This window comes from Cataglyphis hispanica, chromosome 2 (assembly GCF_021464435.1).
Source record: "Cataglyphis hispanica isolate Lineage 1 chromosome 2, ULB_Chis1_1.0, whole genome shotgun sequence".
Lineage (NCBI taxonomy): Eukaryota > Metazoa > Arthropoda > Insecta > Hymenoptera > Formicidae > Cataglyphis > Cataglyphis hispanica.
This window is the reverse complement of record NC_065955.1, coordinates 9,983,400-10,006,528: the sequence shown is the minus strand read 5'-3', so window position 1 is coordinate 10,006,528 and position 23,129 is coordinate 9,983,400. Positions and strand designations below refer to the sequence as shown.

General features: G+C 34.2%; 2 protein-coding genes across 13 annotated transcripts in view; one reads left to right on the top strand and one right to left on the bottom strand.

Moving 5' to 3' along the window:
* Nucleotides 1–23,129, top strand: part of LOC126859139 (hormone receptor 4-like) — a 165,571-nt gene that overhangs the window by 108,511 nt on the left and 33,931 nt on the right. The window contains exon 1 of one of the 10 annotated variants that reach the window (XM_050610154.1): nucleotides 4,759–4,911. The exons of 8 other annotated variants lie outside the window; for them this stretch is intronic. Coding sequence is in view for 1 of the 2 variants with exons in the window: in XM_050610149.1 (XP_050466106.1) it covers nucleotides 18,831–18,900 (70 nt within the window). In the remaining variant the exon portion in view is untranslated. Of the gene's footprint in view, nucleotides 1–4,758; nucleotides 4,912–13,201; nucleotides 18,901–23,129 lie in introns of those variants that run through there. One more of the 10 variants, XM_050610149.1, reaches the window with a different exon arrangement.
* The window catches only part of LOC126859169 (uncharacterized), a 131,658-nt gene that overhangs the window by 85,904 nt on the left and 22,625 nt on the right, over nucleotides 1–23,129 (bottom strand). For all 3 annotated transcript variants that reach the window (XR_007688760.1, XM_050610207.1, XM_050610206.1), the window contains exon 2: nucleotides 4,279–4,340. Coding sequence is in view for 2 of the 3 variants with exons in the window: in XM_050610207.1 (XP_050466164.1) it covers nucleotides 4,279–4,340 (62 nt within the window). In the remaining variant the exon portion in view is untranslated. The remainder of the gene's footprint in view (nucleotides 1–4,278; nucleotides 4,341–23,129) is intronic.

The window sequence follows — 23,129 nt, the reverse complement described above, 5'->3', positions numbered from 1 at the left end:
AATTGATTTTTCTTCTTTGCAATATTTTTTGCCACAAAAAGATACTTTGAAACTACAATCCGACTAACAATATGAATTTGTAACAATAGGAATAATCGATAATTCAATCTGATTTAGTTGATCGTGTTTACCATGAAAATTGATATCATCGTGCACATCGCAATATCGACAAGTTTCAGAGAAAAATACCGTGTAGCGGAATATAATTTTTTACATATAAAATTAGAGAATATATATACGATATACCGCATGTTCTCTAGAGAGACACTTATAAAGATACAAAAACAAAGGCAATATGCAAAGTTTTATTGACAATAAATGTGATAAGGAGATGATGCATATTCATGCGCGTAATTGCTGTTGCCATCGAAATATCGGATGAAATATTAGCATCATAAATTGTTAGCATAACGAGAGAGAAATACGGTGAATAAAATGATGTTCCCTGATTGCAGTAACGATGTCAACTGCTTAACTATTTTTCAGATTATCCGTGAACATATAAAGATATCTCGAATTATTAAAACTTATTTAAAATCTATTTAAAAACAATTTGCCAACATTTATCGAGAAGGATTTATATAAATTATATTAAAAATTATGCATATAAAAATAATATAAAATTATAAAAAAAGACCATATGAAATAGCTGTTACGATCATTATTTAATAAATTAATGAACGAGATATTATTAAATAAACAAAAAATATATCCATGTTAAATTTATTTAACAAAACATCTCTCGATTGATTGATAGGAGAGAAAACGTTCGAAGATCATGAGAATTTTTTACAGTTAAATAAAACCTTACCGGTTCGATAATCGAGCGAACGTCGACCAGCTGACCGCGAAAATGGAGCATCATTCGTATTATTAAAGGGAGAAGGTCGCGACATAAAAGCACAATATTTTATAAATGAGAGTTCAATTGCTAATGTCGATAAGTTTCTTCAGAGAAAAAAATCTCTTTAAACTCCACCATATGTAGCCAAATATCGCTAGATCAAACATTAATTTATAGATTCGAGAATTGTAAATAAATTTAATAATAAATGATTGTTCAAAAATAATTCATTATTAATTTAACTAAAATATTTTTCGTTCAAAATAAGGCGTTCTAATTTTTTCTCCAATTTTTAGAGACTGAGCACTGCATAAAATTGAATTAAGAGATATTGTAGAAAGTTTGTCCAGTATATTTTTTTATTATATCATTTAATCATATCATTTATCATGCGGTCTTAAAATGAAATGCTCGCGAAAACGAGCTCCTAAATCACACCCTAGATACTTGACTTTTGTGTCATGATTATTTTTCATGCAAATGCGCTACTCGCGCGCATAGCGCGAATAGCGAGATAAAGAATCGCGATGCGAGCGTGGATTTTGGCTCGCGGTGTGGATGGCGGCGTGGCTTGTTGCAGCAGCGGCGCAACGCGACGCGGCGTCAGAAGTTCCCCTACTGGAGAACGTGGAGCGCGGCGGTTGCTGCCGTTTTACGCGCGCGAGGAGGGTTCTCTCTTCCACTTCCACGACTCCTCCACTGCACGGCGCGCCGCGGGTTCTCGCTCGTCGTCGGTGAGCGCGAGAGCGAGGCAGCGCCGGTGCCCGTGGCCGCTGTCCCAGTCGTCGCCCTACTTTGTCGAAGCCAACTCAGCTCGACACAACACTCGGCGGTTTTACACCTCCTCTCGACAAGACGGCGGTGACACACGTTACATGCCCGCGCGCGTACACACGCACACGTGTACGGACGACGCATCATCCCCGCGGCGACGCAAGCACGCGGTCCCACGGCGAAGAGGACGAAGAAGACGCGCACGATCGTCGGATCGTATCATATCAGAAGGGAATACGTACCCGGCCGATCCCGCGAGACAAATTGCAGTGGTGAACGAACGGTGATGCGACAAGGCGACGATAGTAATCGGTATCGATCGCGTAGAATTTCGATCCGCAGACTCCTCGTCCCTCTCTTCCCCCTCCACGAATTGCGCGCGCTCGATCCCCACGTGTGCGTGCGTCGAGAAGAAAAGAGAGAGAGAGAGAGAGAGAGGAACCGGAAGCAAGCCGGTCTCTCGCGACAGGCAGCGCGAAGTCATCGTTCATGTGTCTGTGTATGTACGTGTGTATGTGTGTGACCTACGACACCTGCCACTCGGTTTCGGCGCGCCACCCGAGTGTGTGACGTCCGCACACGACCCGGCCGAATCCCTCGTTCTACTTTTTCCACAGAGGTCACGGAGTGGTGCCGCGCGTCAATTCGGAAGGTCGAGGCGAGGCGAGGAGGCAAAGAGAAACGTCAAACTCTGTCGGAAGTGAAGAAGGTGGTGGTAGCGCGAGAAATCGAAGCGCGTTCGGACAATTCCAGAATTATCGGCTGCGGACGTTGCCCCCGACACGCGACCGTCGTCCCGTAGCATTCTAACGAGGCCGATCATTAAATTTGTATAAGATACCGCATGAGAACGCGACGTAATTCGCTGGTCCATACACGAAGATCGATTATCCGATCGACAACGAGCGAAGCGAAGTCATCGACAGTCGATCGGCGAACAGGAAGTCACCGATGCACCGTCCTCGATGCACCATTCTCAGATTTTCAATTTTCTGATTTGAGATCTTCGATAGATTGAGAAAATCGATACGACCACCGAGTCGTAGAAAAACATTCTCTCTGAGGGGAGAGAAAGTACTCGAATCGGAAGTGCCATCGAGCGGGAATATTCAGCGTCGCGGTTTTGTTTCTTCGTCTAGTGTGTGTCTCTTCTCTTCTCTTTCTCTTTCGCTACCATTTACGTAAACCTTATGTGCATCTAGAGTATCGCAGACTAACTATTACGGTGCGCGAACTAATTCCTCTGCACATCGTTAAACCGACGGCGTCCGATGATGACGTCCAGACGCGCGCCAACAACGTGAAACGACCCACCGCCACTCTGATCTCGAAACGAAAACACTGCCAATTATAAAAGCGAACAGGAGCACGTCGATCGAAAGCTCTTTTGCCTTGTCCGCCGCCGTGGATTTCTTCCTCCAAGCTCGACGACCACGGCCAAAGTCATACGCGGATCCTTTCCGGGTCGGGCATGCGCGTTCTCAAAACAACGCGCCAGATTAACGAAAGAAAAGATCGGAAGGGAGACCTCGAAGGTGAAGCCGAACGACACAAAACACTGCCCAATTTAATTTAACGAGACACTGCCATTTTTAAAAGAAAGATTAAACAGAACTGACTTAAATCTCAATCGCGGCCGGATTCGCACTTATAAGAAAGAGAGAGAAAAAGACTATATCGCGAAATTTCAAAATTCGCGGTTAAAATTATTACGAAAATAAGTTACGATAAGTGGCGGTTTTGATTATTTTTTTTTTTTTGATGTTCGATTTTGGAATCTCTCTACCAGTGGAGCGAGCCCCCATAGTTCGGTGACCGCGAGACTTTCTCGCTCTCTTTAAACGAAAAAAAAGGATATTATTTAACCATCATTCGACTGACTGCCATTTTGATCCACAAGTGGAGAAAAATTCGCGCACATACAAACGCGTGCATTTGCATGAAATCTCGTGAGAAAAAAAAAGAAGAAACTGGCGAGATCTGTCAATATATGAAGATCGATGTGTCAGTTGGAAGTCAGTTTCATCACTTAAACAAAGTTTTTGGAGAAATTAGTGAAATATTTTGAAATATTTTGTTGTATTAAATGTGGACTTCTTGAAGAGCATTTATAATTGGAAGCGTTTTGAATGCTTAACACAAACACTAGACTTAAAAATCGTTATCTGATCTTAAGCTGATGACGATCGTGGAGCAAGTGATTGTGTAACATTCATTATTACGTACAGACACGTCACGTGATGGTCGGAATAACATTAATGCAATAAATTAAGTGTTATCTACACGAATAGATTAGTTATTGGTTTAACAGAGAAGGATATAAACGACAGTTGTTCGTTGATCGATCGGAAATATACTCGTATTATTTCAAGATTTTATGACTACAATCTTTTCAATTTTATCGAGAAATTGTATGATTTCGAGCGAGACACTGTTCAATATTGAAGACAAGAAAAAAATCACAAGTACAAGAAAGATACAATCAAAAATAAAAATGCCATGGAAAATCATCGGAGGATAATCGATACGGTGAACAGTTGTCGAAAATCGCGATCGATAATATTATTTTTGAGTCGCGAAGTGATGCGGAGGAAAGAGAGGAAAAGCATGATAAACGAATTATTGTTCGTTGCTACTGAAACAAAAAATAACATACTTACCAATATATGCGATAGTTCGAGCACCGTTCGTTCCACTGTTTTTCCGTCTGGACGAAATCCGTCTGCGAAAAAAAATTATTTATAAATTATTTATAGATCTCATGCATAACACAGAGCCTACACGCAATTATCCAACGCAATTATCGTTTAAGCTTCGATATTACATTTATGTGTTCGCTTCAATTATATATCAATAATATATCATAATAATCGAATAAAACATTTAGTATCTTAAGAATTGACGGTGAAAAGTTTTTTCCAACGATCCCAACGGTAAAACCGACTGCGGCGGTGAGCGTGGCACATGTTACCGGAAGTGTCGGACAAATGAGGAACAACAAGTGCGCGTGCAAGTGTTTGAGAAAACGGACCAGGCGGCGGAGACGCATCTCCGATTAAAACGCCTAGTGATCGGAGGAGGTGAAAACCTGTGTTGGTGTGCGCGCGTGTCGAGAAAAACGGTGAGGGAACCATCCCCCCCCCCTCCCCCGATACCGGTGATAACAGTCGCGCGGTTTCGGTACCCACGTGGTTACTTTCCGACGATCCTTCCTCGTCGGTGCACAGAGTTTTGAGAGGACCGCGCTTGCAGCTACACTTTTCATACTTCGGATGTCTTTAGCGGAAAAAGATGTAAGTCGTAAGACGTAAGACGTAAAACAATGCAGTCACACTCTGTAGTATCTACAGCATGCTGAAATGATTGATAACGATATCCTTTGCGTTGAGAATACTGAACATCTCAGTATTCTCAGTAGATCAAATTTAATATTTTGAATGCTATAGATCGCGCACACATTGAGCGCTATAATATACATACAAAATCAACAAAATGTAATCAACACATAGTATCTATGAAATTATAAATTATAAATTATCATTAGAGAACCAATTGATATGAGGCAGCGATTGTTTTGTAAAATAGCTTCCTTCTCCGTAACCGTGACAAATTTTATAAAGTTAATCGCACTCATGTTTAATACATTAATTATAATTCATTATCATTACATAAATGACTAATAATTTATATTTCGTGCGTATTATATTTCATGATTTATAACAAAATATATTATACAAATATCATTTTACTTTATATTGAATATTGCGATATAAAAATTAATAAAATAACGTTTCTATATAATAACATTATTATTTTGAGAAGAAAATCGATAAAGAAACCTATATAATTTATAAATTGTAAATATATTATATCAAAGTATAAAATATATACAAAGAGTGATAAAAATGTACGCAAGATGTCCTAGAAATTTATAATTACCATAACAAAGTCTTTCAATGAGTTCCGCATTTTCAAAGAAAAACGATATTCAATGAATTAATCTCATGATCGCTTGTTAACATAGTTTTCTTCGCGAATTACGTTTAGAAAACTATTCGTCGTACACAAGATATACATCAACAGCTTATTTATTTCTTTTTATGCTGCCCAATATGAGAAAAGGGAATCCCAGGAATCGCACAAGTATTACTTCTGGGATCCTATTTATCACGTAAACAAGCCGCGTGTCATTGATGAGACGAGAGAACGCGCGCGCGCGCAAAATAAAATAAACATTAATGGGATGCAAATTGCGGATGGCGTACGCATTAACGTCAAAAGGTCTAGGTCACCACCGATCGTAATTTCTTCCGGCAGACCAAAATTTGTTGTGAATTAGTTTGACAAACCGATACGAAGGACGAGGTCCGTCTAAATATACTTTGCCTCGTCATGATCAGGAAGAGAGACACATCGCTTGTAGGTAAGCGCACAAGGATGCTGATGCAAGCGTTGAAGACACGCGATAAATAGATCGAGAGAGAGAGAGAGAGAAAGATAGAGAGATCATTTTTAAATGAATTCTATTAACCTTGGCTATTAAGAGAACCTCTGTAATATAGATGACCGTAATAGTATGTGTCGTCCGAGTATAAACATCCGATTGTACATTCCATAGCAATGCCATTTTTTTAATTATTGTAATCATTATTCAATTCTTTCGTACCAGAATTTAACAAAAAAAAAAAAAAATCAATGAAATTTTTCTATTTAGAAATATAAAACAATGATACTGCTTAAGGCAGTCCTAGAAATTGAAGGTAGAATAAATTATACATACATCACAAAATATATATGATAAAAAGTGGTGAAAATTTAGAATATTAAACAAATATTCAAAAGTTAAAAGTGATTGATAGCGACTTTGAAGTCAGACTATATCAATATTTTTGCATTGATACTTAATCGCAAAATATTTATACATCCCGATACATTCGTTAAAATATATTTCTTAACGTTGCACTTGCACTTCTCTTTGTTAAACGCGATAAGGTGATGGTAGGCGTATGAATAAGCATTGAATAGGCAAATTTCAAGATATAAATGTATAATTTATGTTAATATATATACATGTACTTTTTGTTGATATGTTTTAGCATTATATTCAAAAGAATAATTCGGCAATATAGTTGTTAAGGATATGCTAAGGATATCTTGCAAGAAATGTATACGTTTTTTTTTTTAATATTATAGAGAGGAAAAGAAAGACAGAGATTGCTATTAATTTTAAATACATCGCCGTTCTTGTTTTCAAGAATTTCAAAAACGGTCTTAATAACTGATACATTTAATCATATTGCTCGTCATGAATAATATTATTTTAAACATGTACTTGTAATTTTAAACAAGAGTAACTTTTTTAGTATCAAAATATCAAAAATACATCGAAGATTTATCTCATAAGTTCTCTCTTTTATTTCCATTTGACAATAGTGGTATTAAATTAAATAATTCGACGAATTTGATCTTCGTGTAACATAAATCTTTTTTTCAACTTATTATGTATTTGGTATGGTTTTTAATATGTGAAAAACTTGAAACATGATAATTCATATTTTTAATTACGTTTTTAGATACGATTTTAAATAATATATAGATGGAGAAACTATAATTATGATAAGTATATGATTGCAACATAATATAATATGTTTACGGTGTTAATCAGAATGCTGGAAGCACTGATTTTAATACCGTTGCATTAAATTGCATGGTTTGCGATAAGAATGATGCGCCGAAACACGAGAGCCATGTACAATATTATGCAGACTCAAAGTTATTCTGGCGGATGAGCACGCGCAGCAGTCCATGGCGGCTCTAATCCAGACCGACTACGCTCTAGCGCGGTTTGTAATTTCTCGGTGGCCATGATACGCACATATCACATATAAATTACATATATCGCAGAGACACGTCTCTCTCTCTCTCTCTCTCTCTCTCTCTCTCTCTCTCTCTGATGCAAACGTGTAATATTTGTCATTAAGGATTATACCGGCCTTAATGCAAGACATGCATCGCGTAAAATTGTAGCAAATTGTAGGATGCGAAAATCTAAAATAAAAGACCCGATTAAAATTGCATCAAAATCAACAAAGATATCATAATGAAGAGTTAGAGGTGACATACGTATCTTTGATAATCAATCTTTCGACTTAAAAAAAAAGTAGATTGTATCTACATAAAAGAAACATCTGTTTAAATTTTTAAACTTCTTTTCATAATCAATCGCATAATTTAAAATAATCAAGTATAATTTACCGGCTATAAATTTTTTTTGTATGTGATATATATATATATATTTTTTACTATTTCTTCCTAATTGGTAAAAAAAATATTTATAGAGTGACTCACACAAATATGCACACAGTAACGGTGGATAATATATGCTTTAGTGTTCATTGAACCGCTTATTCACCCGCAAGATTGAATTATATTTGTAGATTGTGTTGAGCTTATGTTTACAATAATCGAGATGAGAGATTGGATCAAACTAAATTATGTTTGGCACCAACCTCACGGCGCTTACAGCTGATCATTGAGTTAAGATCTATATTCCCAATTAAAGTACACAAGTAACGCAATCTCGACATATCCAATACGTACGATTATTGCACCGAAACACATCATTCTCGAATTTCATTATGCATGATTATTCTCAAACTGTGTTTTGATACTTTATAAATATGTTATATTTTTATATCAGAGAATGTATTGCATATTTACCATTTTATGCATAAATACTGAAACTGATTGCTATATGCAATTGAAAAAATGAATCGCAATCAATTTACAAAAGATAATTTCGTCACGTGAGACTTGCGTAAAAGCAGCCAGTTATTCTGGTGGATGAGCGCAGGCCGTTAGTGACGTTCCCGTACCTAGTCTAATCTAACCTCCTCTTGTTCATGCTGGGCATTCGCCCTCTCCCGATGACGGAGCTTGAGATAGGTCGGGTACAAACGCGTACGAGTGCATGACGTTCTATGTATATGTTTATATACGCGCACGCACTATCACCAACTGCTCTCCGCGTGGACTATACCACTCACGTAACACGCGATACCGCACACGAGGGCAATTATTAACCATAGCCAATTCCCGTCGAGGACCTCGATGTGGATCGTCATCGGCGCCACTATGAGAGTGGCTCGTATCGCTTAGAAAATCTATCGTGGCCGTTTAATTGGCGATCGGTGAGACGTGGCGGTTACAATAGATTCTATAATTCAATGTTCTCTCTACGTTCGACAAATAATAGAATAGTTTCTTTTATAAAATAAATATAGAGAAATACTAGAATTTAAAATTAAAGAAATTTAAAACAATGGAACTGAGTGGAGTTTTAAGTGACTTATTAGAAAAATGATTCTGAAATATAATTAACTAATTTTTTAATATATTGGAAAGATATAATAAGCGATTTAAGTCAAAATGATAAAATTGTATAATTTTAGTAAAATTTAGATTGACGTAGATTTGATGTATCCTATCATTGATTCATAATTCTAATCTTGCATATTTCCATTTTCAGATTTTTATTATAAAAATATATTGAAATATAAGCTGTATATTTTTCCTTCTTTATTCTTTTTATGTCGTGCAGAGTGCACGTTCAGGAAACTAAAATTTTACTTGCGAACTGAGCTTTGAACTGCTTAACGCGAATTAGGAACTATTTCACCCAGCTAGAGAGAGAGAGAGAGAGAGAGAGAGAGAGAGAGAGAGAGAGAGAGAGAGAGAGATAGAGTTGTACTTCATAATCAAATAAAGAGGAAATTTTCAAAACTAATAAAACGCTATAAAACATGCCCATAATCGAGTATCGTCTCTATGATTTTTAAGTGATTTGCAAGAAAGTAAATTATCAGAAAAGAATAAAATTATGTAAATATATCACTGGGTGTAATAATTCAATTGTAATATAAATATATTTGTGATATTTTATCTCTAGATTATTATCGTATTATCACATATGATATATGATGATCAAATAATAATTAATATGATAAAAATTTCAATAATAATTTACCGTTAAAAATACTCCAATTTTGTAAGCACCGATAGCTAGCTTTTATTCATAATATTCACGAAACAAAAATAGGCGACGTAACAAAAGTACAGTTCAACATAATCTGTTCGCAACAACAGAAAAGAACGAGATCAAAGTAAAGTTTTGTCTACGACAAAAGTATGTATAGTTGCAGATAAAAGAAACAGCATGTCGCATTTATAAACCACTCTCCGGAAAAACTCATCATCCGCACATGCAATAACATGGTTGACCTGACCGTCTTCGAAACGCGGAGATCCGATCTCGGAAACGCGATGCCGTCACCGCGATTTTTTCTTATTGTTAGCCTTAGTAATAATCGCGTGGCTGATTATAACCGGCTAGATCCCGACCTATGGAGGCTAGAGTGCGTAGAAAACAGATAACGAGCCAGCGGACTCTTCTCTGCGTGCTTCGACCTATGCCAATCTAAAACTAAATATACACTCACCAGTAATCGCCACATGCAGCAAGTACATATATGAGCGCATAACGACTCACGCACAAGTTTTTACGATTTCTTCTGGAGCAGTTAGCTTTTCAATTCTTTCCCTTTTTAGTTAGCTAATTTTCACACGTTTGTTTTTCTGATATAGATAATTTTTTCGATTATAGATACTGTAGTTTTAATAAGAGGATACAACTCCACGATTAAATCAATACCCTTCGATAAATAATTTAATTTTTATTAAACTCGAGTATCTAATTCGAGACTTCAAAATTTAATTAACGCTTATTTAATTAAAATTAATTAATATATCGTATTTTATTTTGCAATAGATTAAAATTTGTTTCGATGGATAATTAAAAGAAACTTAAAAAAATTAAGATTTTGATGTTAATTTATGCAAGTTTTTTCATAATTATATTTCCATTTATATACAATCATAAATGAATCAAATCCAATAAAAACTATTTTTGTGACCTCGTATTTAATTAAAAAAATTATGACAATTGCAGAGAATGTTTAATAGTTTAAACCTCTTTTTAACATTAGGAGCAAATTATTAAACAATTAAATTAATTAGGTTAAAAAAATTTGCACAGAATAAAATTGTTTATCAGAAGTGACATTGATGGGCATCCTCCAATTCTGAAGGCTTCCGTTTCGAAATGAGATATGGACGAATGTGACTATCAGTTGACGTCTTGTTGCAAAAAAATCACGATATAATTGACAGTGTTTGCCATTGATACATCCAGTACACATTGATATGTCAAGAATACGCTATGATATTAAGAAAATGGCGCATGATTCTAAGCAGAAAACTTATAAGGTACTTGTAAGGAACAGTTATACCATAAAACAAAACATATAAAATAATATCTAGAAATAATAAATTATATATTCTTATTTAAATTATGTATTTTTCAACAATTAATTTCAAATAAAATTTGTTCGATTTACATTTAAAAATATATTTCCGGCAAATTTAGTCAGTAGCTTAAAAATGAAATTATCATAAATTGACATGAATTGTTTATAATTTGTTATTCTTAAAAAAAAAATGTTAAAAAAATAAAACAGATCGAAAATGCTTAAAACAATTGTAACCAAGAATTCGTCAACTTCTTTTGCAAAAAGAGATACGTGCAGTTATTATTTACAAAAATTAGGCAAATTAGCTGAATTTAAGCTAGATTTAGAAAAAAAATCTATCTCATATTTCATTTAATCCTTAAAGAATTATCACATACGAGTCATTTCCACCGTATCAATATTTTAACAATAGAATTTTCCGATGGCTTTGATAAAAAAAATGTTTAAAATTTAATTTTTAATCTTAACTTTCGTTTCTAGAGAGATGTTCAGAAATATATATATAAATTTTTCTAGATTTCTTCAAGTTTGAAATAACTAAGTAAGACTGCGGCAAGACATTGTGAAAAAAAATTTGTGGCCAAGAATAGAAAGAAAATATGTGATCTACAAAAATTAAATTTTCCATATTTCAGCTATTAATAAAACATGAATATAAAAAGATGATTCGATCATTTTTCGATCAATTTCTTAAAAGTGCGACATTCCTCTTTTTAAGAAAATACCGTTGATCGGCGAAATTATGAATTACAACAAATGCCGTCACGAGAATTCTTATGTCCCAATGACATCATTTGACCCTGACACGTGCAACAACGAGTACGATATCCGAATACGAACACGCATTCGTCACAAAAAAGAGAGAAAGAGAGAGTGAAACGCACTTTTGTAAGGTGCATGACACTGTTGGTTCGCTGCGTACCAAAAAGAATTAATGACTCAGAAATGCATCACACGATAATCGTATTATCGGTGAACGCGTGCTACTATAGTCAGCTACATAAAGAGCGGCTCACAAGAGTATTTCAAGAACAACTGCTTGACCCGTTATCGGATTGTCAGAATTTATTATTCAGATGGCATTTAAAGTGAAATCATTACCTAATACGGTCAACATTAACTTTCCTTACAATCATTGGTCTCTTTCTTGAGTAAGAAAATAAAAAAAACTTGCAAATTTTATAATTATTATTGATAAACTGATGGGGTAAAATTGTTGGCTTGAACGATAAATTAATTATTAATTAATATTTAATTATTATTGCTTAAATTATGTATAAACTGTACTTCTCCATATTTTCTTTTATGTACATTTTTTAGATATTAATTTAAAATAAAATTTTCTTCCGTTAAATATAGCTAAACATCATCTTTATAAATATAATTTAAAAGTCTATTAAAATATGCTGATATTAAAACGAAGCAAACAATACAATTTTATTATTTATTCAGTATTAAAATTTATTTATAAAAATTCTAAAAGTATTCGTGTTGATGACTCCCTTTTCCCAATGTATGTCTAAAGAAAGTATAAGAAATTTCAATTGAATACATTCAATCGCGTTGTTTCAATATTATTTTACATGGCCATATAAGAATCGAGTAAAATATTACTGTGACAATACTATGTTAAAAGATTTCAGTAACATAAGTTTTCTTTCATATATTATATAAAATTATTATTATTAGCGACAACATTCTGCAAAAAAAAAAAAACCATCGAATTGATGGAGCGCTATCGTGATTGACCGAATCATAGGACAGTTTGTATTATAAGGATGATTGTTTATCAGATAATATATAATAAAATGTTCAATGTAATTTGAAATGTCGACTATTCTTAAAAGCGATTCTCATGGATATATTGTGACCTTAAAGTTTCAAAGTGCTCTCGCGCGAAATTATCACCCCCTAGTGTAATGATATTAGCAGTAATCATGCTTAATTGAGAAAGACTATAGAAATTACGGTTTTTTTTTGTTTCTTATTTAGAAACAGAATTTTTTTGAATGAGGAAAATGGCAAATTTAAAAAAATTGTCTGCACATGCAGCATAGATATAATACAGCAATTTACAAAACCGCAATCTGCATGTGCGGTATTTATAGAATAAACGCTGGTTCATTTAGATTACATGAGTTATTGTGCGTGTAAATCATGAGACAAAATGCATACGATTCAACGCGATTAATATCGCTGATGCACGCAACAAGATTTGTTGCGCTGGTTTCTTTTCGAATATATACACTGTCACTTTTCAATTCCAATTATTTATTTAATAACAAGAATATTAATATTTAACACAATACATTTTAGAATAAAATATTATTTTGTATTATATATTAGACAATAAATTTTATGAGATTATAGCGCATGTATTTGTATTTTTGATCAAATATATAATATTATAGGGATGCTATTTAAGTAACGTTCTGGCGAACGTGTCTAAAGACTAAGCAAACGAATTTTTTTCCGCGGAATCGATATATCATAACCGCGATTTGCTTCATCGAACAAGACGACGTAAAAATAATGCATCATTGGTGAAACAACGTGCGGAATACATTATTGGCTCGAGTTTTGTCCGCGAAAACAAAGATTACAGGCTTCCTATCCGCACGTCAGCCTATCGACGGTTGTTTTTCGTGGCTGATCGCTTTGTTGACACACTGTTCTTCTGGCAATCGTGCCGTCCAATGTCAACGAGGTCCGTATATCAGCTGCGCTCTTCTAAGAGTCGCCGATTCTGTATTCGCACATCTATTTGCGTTACGCAGGCATTATAATTTATAGTCAAGCTATACAGTACGCCTGTTCGTGTGAATTTTACGCGCTCAGAATTATGATGAAAATTCGCGCCCATTAAGCGTCCCTGAATAATGTGATTATTAAACATTAGGCAAGTTGCTGGATTCTATGCAACAAATTTTACTTGCAATGTCACATAAAATAAGAGCACTGTTATATGCGCGAATTATTTTAATCATCACATCTATGTCCGCTTGAAGAATATGTATAAAATGCATATAGATTGTAAAATTCTATATCATATCGCATATAAAATGCGATTTTTCATGTTAATAATTTCTATTCTAAATGCAATAATTATTTTTCACAGAACAAAATTTTAAATTTAGTTTGCTCCTTCTTTAGCTCTACCGTGATAATTATAATATTTTTTAACGAATAGTATTTAACAGTAATTAACTTTATCAAAAATCGATACATACAAGATACTAAACAACTTGAATTTTTATCGTGGATTACGATCGAGAACATTCTCGGAAAGCGCGGAGGAGATAATAATGCGATTTTTCAACAATTTCGTAGCCGGCGGCATTTATCGACCATGGTCGACACCGTGAAACGCCTTTCAATTTCTCGCGCGCGAGCTGCGAACGTCGTTGTAAGAGGACTCAAGTTCAGAGCTACACTGACGCAACTACCGCTCGAGATATCGATGGTCGAGGAAATTGCGAGAGTCAGAGGCTAGATAGCTGCGGGATTTAACAACGATCCAGCTTCATTTTGTGACTTGCGCACTATACGGAATATCTGATATCGATTTTTTTACTTATTTATGATCGATGTGTCTTTAATATTGAAATGTCAATAATCTCTTAATTATGAACCATTGAGCCAGATTTTGGGAATTAAACATTAAGGATGCAGATTATATTTATAAAAATGCATTCTTTCTTGAAGTTTTCGTGGTTATTTTAATAGAATCTCGATTCAAGACTTAATTAATACAATATTTGATCTTAGAAATGAAGAAGATACAGGAGGAGATTTTACATATTTGTTTTCCGCGTCCACCGAATATGTATTAAGAAGGATCATATCATTTTTCATTTTCCTCTACAAACTAATCAAAGAATTTGCGGATGAAGTCTGCCGCGGAACATTTTGTATACGCGCGTGTATATGCACATATACGTCAGGATACGGTGCATGCCTGCCGGTGTGATTGACATTACTAAGTATGCCATGGCCGACCGCTCACAGCCTGTGCTGGTACGAATGACTGCAGCACTGCCCACACTGCCACGAATATAGCTCCATCCTTCTAGGACGCTTAGGAAAATTCTCGCAAAGTCCCGTTCACGAGTTTCCGCCTGTCGATGGAAAATCGGATTTCTCCTTATATTGTCGATGTCAACAATGACAACTATTTAGCAAAATCTCAAAATTTTGCATACAATCTTCCCTGTGCATTTATTCTCCCAGAAATTTCAATACTCGGGTCGAAATCATAACTCTGATGACTTGAGATTTGATGATGTGGACACGTAATAATGATTTGTATGTTTATTTATAACAATAAAAAAAGAGTTGATGCATAGTTTTTAATATAAATCAAATGTTGAAATCTCTCTCTTTAATATTCTACAATAAAAAAAAAAAATTTAACATCAAAACATTCTGAGATAGATTTGAAGAAAGTGAAAGATATGATAAATAGTTAGATAATGAATAAAATTTCTAATTAGTGCAGCGAAAAAGTAGATCTTGTTATACTTGTGACAAGACAGTCTTAACAATAAGGATAAATAAGGGCATAGTGTTATATACATGCGTTCAGAAAATATTCTAACGAAAATTTAATTAAAAATACGAACACGAAGAATAAAATGTAATATTGATAAATCTTATATTGATTAAAACCTGAGGCCACTTGAATCAAAATGAGATATGATTGATCAATCAGGAGGATAATTTTTTGAAAAATCTTTTTCAAATATCGTAACAATAGATGACCGAAAAATATTTAACAAAAAGATTCTGCAAATTTGCGCGTTTAAGTTTCATAATATCATGCTGGAAACAGGTTTTGGCGAAAGTCCTTGAAAAATAATTATCTCCTCGAATAATTATTAGTTTTTCATATTTATGTAACAGGTAGTGTACACATACACATACATAAGTATGTGCAGTACCAATTGAGATGATGCTTAGAAGATATGATTTTACATCGTTGCCTGGTAAACCAACTATATTTTAGATTAAAATTAGACAAAATTAATTTCAATTTCAAAAGTGCGTTTTTATTAATAATAACGGAAAAATATATATATATATATATATATGATGTCAAGGTAAAATTCATCGATTTAAAATTTTACAGACAATCTTTTATTTGATAATCGTTGATTTCGCTCGCTTTATGAAAAATTGAGATAAGCTACTTGCTCATAACAAATAAAATATATTTGAATTTTTCTTTTGCTCAAATAAAAAAATGTGTTTGCTATCTGATCAGTTTGCATGTATAAAGATCCCCTTAGAGAATTTTGTTGGTCCATTTCATGATATCGGAGCCGGCATGTTCACACGAATTGCACAGCAATAAAGATCTGCGTAGTGCGTGTGACGTAATGTAACCCTGTTCCTCGAAGGACACGGTTTTCACCGAGTTCGATCTTCCTGTATGATGGTATCGTTTCGCAAAAACCGGTATCTGTATGTTCGATGCAACGCGAAAAAGAGCAGTTAAAAGAGAGGGGAAAAAAAAAGAATATTTATTATGCTCTCTCTAACATTATATATAAATTTTGCAATAATAGTTATGAATCGAATTATGTAAATTATTAAAAGCAGACCAATGTTGCAGAAAGCCTTACAAATATAAAAAAATTATAAGAAAAATATATTTGAAAAAATATAAAAAGAGTGTATGGAAATGACGTATGGAAAATGAGAGAGAAAGATGAAATGTAGAATAACATTTTTTTAACTCTCACGATATATGTTTAATATTTACATAAGTTTCATAAAATTAATAAAAAAACACACATTTTGGAAATTGTAACTAATTTGATGCTAATTTGATTGATTGTCTAATATTATCAGTTTTGCAATTTTATAAATAACTCGCAATATACATATATTAAAAAAAGAATTTGTTAATTTGTTAAATCTGATAATAAAAATCAATATGCAAGAAGTGAGATTTCTCAGTGTCGGCAATGACAAGATAGCACAAGGTCCTGTTCTACTCTCTCTCTCTCTCTCTCTCTCTCTCTCTCTCTCTCTCTCTTTCTTTCTCCTTTTACTTTCAAAGAAATATTCCTCTGTCCGTTCATTTAGGTCGCTACCATTGCCTTCTGTCTCCCGCCTTCGCCGAGGGCAAACCCGAAACTTTCATCGGAGACTTTCGTTACTTTCTTTATCGGTTAAAAGTGAAACACCCGACGGTCCGGCTACATGTGTCTTCTCTTTCACTGCTTCTCGGAGTCGCAATGGACCATCTTCCGCGAGGATGAGGACACATATTATACGGTCAATTATCGCGTAAGAGTCGTGCCATCGAGAGTGAAATCGCAATACGAAAAAATTGATTCGAAAGTACTGGTCGCGAACTCGTTATTCCCATATTTGGAATTTAATTCTTTACACTCAAGATTTAGCCCGTGTATATAATTATAAGTATAAAGCATGAAATATAGATATTGAAATAATATAAACACTGTATTATTCGAATAATCGTGTAATAAATTTAAAAAATAAACTGCCGATTCAAAGTATACTTATATTAAAATTCTACGACTTTTATTTAACTTTTAATTAATCGAATTTTCGACATACAAATTCTAAACTTATTTTATAGCACCCGCATTCTATATTGAAAGATCACGATGAAATAAAAAGGGTGTAAGGATATAAGTATCTATATCGATCGATGATTTTGCGTAGAGTCATGATTGTAAAATTACCGGTTTCTCAGCATAATTTCATCTTCGTGGAAATTTTATCTCGTTTTGTCATCCTTGACCTTCGTTCTTTTCAGATGTTTTCAATAAATAACGTATAAATTTGTCGTCGGACTATGTTCGTTTCATTCATCATTTGACAAAAAAAAAAGAAAAAAAACCATGATCACTGTTGCACTCTTTCTGTACAATTTTTGTTAAAATCATCATTAAAAATCCTCTATATACGACTTGATTCATCAAGCATCCCGAAAGAAGAGAAAGTCCCGCGCGCAAGTCGATGCTTTTATTCCCGCTTATCCTGTTAACGCCATCGCCGTCACATAATGAAAAGAACTTTCATCATAAATTGAATATTGCCCTTCAATATTACGATCAATATTTTCATTGCCTTCATTGTCCTTGTGAAAATCACGAAAAATTCCCCCAAGATCATCTCCCGAAGGATATGGTCATCGTTTTTCGCATCGCAAAGAGAACACTCGAGAGAGTGAAAGTTCCTGACGTACACACGTACGCACGCGTGTCGGTTTTTTGGCATTGGGCGTTGGGATTGGAGGGCCTCGGTTAGTATCGAGGTCACTGGTGCCACCACTACCGAACCGCGGCGGCGGATTCACAACTTTGGCGGATCGCATGGCCCGCGCGCTCTCGCGACCAGCTGCCCCAAAAAGTTTGGGCCACGCGACGCGTTCACATCGCTCTCCTTCGCGCGTCATCCTCTTCCGGGCCTGCGAAACCCCTCTCTATCGCGGCCACGGAAGTCCACGCGCATTACTCTTCGTGATCGGAATCGCAAATAGTTGGGCGAAGTGATCGTCTTTATTGATTCAATAATCAAAGTCATAGTGCTCTCTTTCTCATTTTATTTTTAATAATGGATCGTTAACTTTATCATGTTGACTTAATGTCGGAATGTGTAAAAAAATCAACGAATATGCGGATAATATTGGTTGGTTATTTAGTTGAGTTCACCTGTGTGTAAATCCTTGAACGAGGAATTCGAGATGCCGCGTAAATCGTAGATTGGTGCGTGACCGTGATTGGAGAGTTGGCACGAGGCATCGTCTACCGAGGGAATTCCTACTGTTCGCTCGACTTTGCTTTGAATTACCGCTACGTGACAATATCATGTGCGCGAAGATGAGCGTCCTTCAGGGTCGACCCTCTTCCATGTGCGCAAAAATGAGTGTCCTCCAAGGTAGGATCATTTCTTACTCTTGTAATCGCGATTCTAAATTATAAAAATGCTTAAAATACTGTCTCGTAAAGCATTGCTCGAATTTTGCAAAATAAAAATAAAAAAGATTGGAAACTGAGATTACTGAATATTTAATATATTACGTATAAATGCGGCTCCTAAATTAATCAAATGCAAGTAAATTTTTTGAAAGAAAATTTTGTTGCGTTTATTTTATAAAAAGATAGTGTGCACGATGTACAATGAGTCTATGAGTCATGACACATTGACGTATTCAACGTATTTTACGGAAATGTTGAAGCGTGTATCATTTTCAGTAGCCATAAACTACATATGAGAAAATATCATCAAAAAACACATCAGTGAAACAAAACTTTCTCCACAATGAAGTTTGTATCATTGAATAAATTTAATCAATATTCCAAAATCTCCGCAACTTTGAATATCTGGCATAAAATATGATTTTATCATATTATATTCACGGTCTTATTTTATATTTTTATATTCGAATACATATTTTGCAATACATACCAAATATGGAATATACACGATTTAACTTGTACACATTTAATAAATCATAAACATACAACTGGGATAATTTATCGTAAAAATAAAACAAATAAAAAATATATTATAGAATAATTTTTAGAAAATAATTTTTTTTAGAATTGCACAGTTTTTTCGTGAAAAAAAATTTTTAATGAAAGTAATACATGTGTGTGAAAATAACACGTGCGTATTTGAACAGAAAATGAATTTGTCTGCCGATTAGAATACAGTTCCTTGTGACAATTAGTTTATGCCACAAAATCTTATAAATGTGAATCATTAATGAATGTATTTGCAGTTTGAAAAAATGAAAGCTAATGAAAAATTAGTGTCTGATTTAATAACATGTGTCTTATTCAATAATAAATGTATTCAGATGTATATAATAAAATAGATACATACTATTTTTATATTCAAAATCGCTTGTCTCGAGAACACCACACAATCAATTGACTTCGTGATATTCTCAAAATTTCAAAATTTATTTCATATCTTTTACTTAATTATTCTTTTATTTACTATTTTTATTTATTAATTTTTTATTTATTAATTTTATTCACTATTCTATATTTTTTTTCGCCAAATTATCTGACCAATTATAATCACGATTTATTGACTACTCCATACAATAATTCGGATCATACAACGTTTATTTCAATAATGCAAAAAGAATATTGTTTCCTTTTGAAATTCGTCGAAGCAAATTTGGTAAAATGGGTTTTTACGTTATAAATCCATCGTATCACTGTATACATATGTACCATATATACAGTGACATGATGGATTTATAACATAAAAAAGAACAATCATGTTTGAATCGCTTAATTATATTTTTCGTGACTTTCCTGGATATTCAAGAAACGATTTTCATTACATATAGATAATCGCGATGCCATTTGCATTAACTATCTTAAGTTGTCTGCTCCGCGCGCAAAACTTTAAGTAGAGATCAACAACTGTACAGTAATGATTTTCGAGGTGCAACGAGGTGTCAGTTCGTCGGGTCAATAACATCGCGACACGATTTCACAATTGCACGCTTCGCTAATTGCAAATCACAATTGCGTCGTGGTTCGCGCCATTCGTGGCTGACGACGGCGTCGATGCGAAATGCGCGAAAAAGCGCTCCATGTCGCCGCTGTTTCCGCGTTCGTTTCCGTCCAATGAAAAGGGACACGAGACACGTAAACCGATACACCGTTGAGGCATCGATGAAATAACGGTGTGTACTAATCGCGCGAATTCACATTGGAAATCTCATTTGTTTCTCGTCTCGTCTCGCGTTTCGCGCTAAATCGAGAGTGTCCTCGTACGCGGCACGAAAATATCCCGCGATTATTCTCCAATGGAGAACTGAAATGCAATATGTCGGCGCGCGACTCATTCTGTCTCTCTCTCTCTCTCTCTCTCTCTCTCTTTTATGCATATAGTATATACCGAGAAACGATGTCCAATAAATATTAATCCCCGCGCCCATTCGTCCATGAGAGCCGATACGATTTTAATCGATCAACGCGAGATCCGCGCGCGACATATTCCGAATCGGAGGAAACAAGGGAAATCAATCCGTTCTGCCTCAAAGCGTCGTACCCATCTTCGCCGCGATTTCTCCGATAGATTATACGCGATCGCTATCGCCAATATGTTGCGCAAGCGATTTCGCTGAGATTGGTGGGAACGCGGTCGTCGCGCGGACTTTTGCTCCAGATTGCAACAGAACGCAACTACGAGGAGCGGATTTGGCTGAGAAAGATCGTTGAAATTTATGCATGACCCCTTTTTGTTATTTCAAAGAGAGAGGAGAAATATAAAAATGAGTATATTTAATTGTATCAATCACAAGAATCTTTTTTTTTTTATTAGATCATATAATATGCGTTTATGTGTTTTTTTCTAAAAACTCAAATAAGTAAAAAATAACCATAATTTTTTATTATAAATTTAACTTAAAATTTCCATCATTTAGCATTATTGAGTAATCTTATATATTTATATTATGTGTAAATATTAGAAATATATAAAATTTTTTTACTCTGCCATACATGAAAAATTTCAATATTTTTATTGGAATTCTATATCTTTCTAAATTTTCTATCTTAATTATTAAAATATCACATTCAAAGTTAATAAAAAAATATGATTTTGTCATCCGTTTTCTTTTAAATTTTAGTTTGTCATAAAACTTTCCCTTTTTCAATCATCAATTTTTCGAAGATTATAAATTCCTCGACATTTTTATTTTAATTAAGAAAAAATGGTTCCAAAATGATCAAAAAATACATTGCGGAAGAAAGATTTGGCGATTTTGTTGTTAAGATATTCTGCATGTCTAAAAGATGAATGTTATGTTTGTTCCTTCATTTATCGACAATCTTTCTTCGTTTTACTAAAACCAATAAATCCCGCAAGCAATCCGACCCTGGAGACTCTACTCTGTGATGTGTCGTAACGCGCGTGGCATCGCGAACTTCGCATGCACTTTCGCGCGCGACAAAAAGCCGCGATTTTTCACGAATGCCAACGAGGCTGTTTGTCGTTGTCGTTTCCTGCTTTGTCGTAACTACCGCCATTGACAGATGCGCCCCGCAGCGTGTTGCAATCCGTACATCGCGTCACTCCGACAAAATTGCACTTTGTTCGCATGTCGCGAGTATGCTCGACTATCATCGTCGGGAAATAAATTATACCTTGATAGAGGAATGCGTCTTGAAGTTCTCGTACAAGCTAGAACAACTTGTGTTTTTTTACGAAAAACTTTATAATGAAGAATTCATTTTGCTTGATATTTTATCAGCATATGTAAAGCATATGTCAAGTTAAATAAATACAGAAATCTTAAAAGAAACTTGGTCAAACATAATTTTATGTTTAAGTATATTATATATATGCGCTGAATCGAAAAAATCTTTGTGTATATATATATATATATATATATATATATATATGCTATAATATATCTTACATACTTCAAAATATTGAAACATCGTTTCTCTTATATAACGAAATATAGATTGAATTGCGCTGCGATAATAGCAACACAAAATCTTCTCTACAATAAATTTAAGCATATTTTGCGTAAAAAGATATTTTAAACTATATATGAAAAATAATGTTATATGAATTTTATACTTTACTTTATATGTAGCAAAACAATATACTCACGTCATGTTTTTTTAAGCTCTTAATTAATTTAAAAAAGATAATTATATTTATTAGCATCAAAATATACATTATATTCAATAATTTTTTTAGTTCAACTAATATTAACTTAATGCAATACTTCATAACTTCATTTTCATAATAATATCAATTTTCAAATTAAAAAAAAATTTTAATTTTTATATCTTTCATAATTCTAACTTTTATATGATGTGTGTACAAAAAAATCACTACTTTTAAAATTGACGACCCTGATGACATTTTAATATTCATTATACAAAAGTGCGTTGTCAAATCAAAATTGGCGAGTCAAAATTTCATGATAAATTATCATCGCATTGCTCTTTAACTTTAAATTTTTTATGCTTTAAAAAGATTAGAGCGACACAAAATTCAAAGAAAGTCGGAAGGTGACTAAGCGAATTAAACAGAGGCAAGTAATCGCACTGCTTTCTTTCGCGACTTCCTCAATGTTGAATCGGCGAACCGTATCGTGCTCCAGTCGACTCGATCGACATTGA